Source organism: Eimeria mitis, genomic scaffold (genome assembly GCF_000499745.2).
Source record: "Eimeria mitis Houghton genomic scaffold, Emh_scaff11837, whole genome shotgun sequence".
Lineage (NCBI taxonomy): Eukaryota > Apicomplexa > Conoidasida > Eucoccidiorida > Eimeriidae > Eimeria > Eimeria mitis.
The window spans coordinates 1-936 of record NW_024012318.1 but is presented as its reverse complement, the minus strand read 5'-3'; the positions used below and the strand labels follow the sequence as shown (position 1 = coordinate 936).

General features: G+C 58.7%; 1 protein-coding gene across 1 annotated transcript; it reads left to right on the top strand.

The window, feature by feature from the left end:
- Positions 1 to 36: 36 nt before the first annotated feature.
- Positions 37 to 401, top strand: EMH_0100660 (uncharacterized protein; the record flags this gene model as incomplete). The annotated part of the gene is made up of 2 exons (XM_038022197.1): positions 37 to 63; positions 108 to 401. 2 exons carry the CDS (start codon positions 37 to 39, stop codon positions 399 to 401), a joined length of 321 nt encoding a protein of 106 aa, XP_037878051.1.
- Between the last annotated feature and the right edge of the window lie 535 nt (positions 402 to 936).

Sequence of the window (936 nt, the reverse complement as noted above, 5' to 3'; positions counted from 1 at the left end):
CTCCTGCGGAGGCCAAGAGCGAGGCTGAACCGAAGGATGCAAAGGCAGCTGGGCCGAAGGCTGGTCCCGCTTTGCTCCCGAAGAAGTCTCTGAGTGTGTTGCCTAAGAAGGCAGCGGAGCCTGCGGCAAAGGCGGAGGCAGCACCAGCGGCGAAGGCAGCGGAAGGCGAGGCAGCAGCAAAGGCAGCCGCTCCTGGGGATGCGAAGGCAGCTGGGCCGAAGGCTGGTCCCGGTTTGCTGCCGAAGAAGTCTATGAGTGTGTTGCCTAAGAAGGCGGTTCCAGTTTCGGCGAAGGCGGAGACAGAGGTATCCGGAGGGAAGGTGAAGACTGCGGATATTGAAGACGGCGCGACCGCGTCTCTTTCTGGAGGACAGAAGGTCCTTGGCTCTGGTGAGAAGTAAGCCCTGTGCTTCCCGGCAAGGAATCCTGAATGCTGGCCAGAGCTTTATCACCCAGCGCCGTGTTGTTGAGTTGCTGCTTGAAACGTTTCTAGCTTAAGACTGAAAAAACTTTGGGGGGTATATTACTCAATCCGCTGATTCGTTTGGACCTCGTGCAGGTCCCTCGGCTAGCCTGCACAAGCAGGAAGATCCATCTCTCCAACGGATCAACGGAGATGAAGCGTTGCTGCATCTCCCCCAAGGCCTAACTACTACGCAATTCAATAACGAGGAGCTTACAAAGCCTGGTACGGCTCTTTCGGCCCCCGGCGAGGATTCCGCAGCACCACTAAAGCCCACGATCCACGCTCAACCGACAGGCGGTCCAGCCACCTTGCCAAATGGTCTGGACACTGGGGTTAAGGACCAGCAGGAAGCTGCGTCCAGAACAGCCAGTCTTGCCCCAACGCCACATTCAACAGACCCCGAGCCACCACCGAAGGCAGGCGCAGCAGAGAAAGCGAAGAGTGAGGGTGAGGCAAAGGCCGGGCCTCCG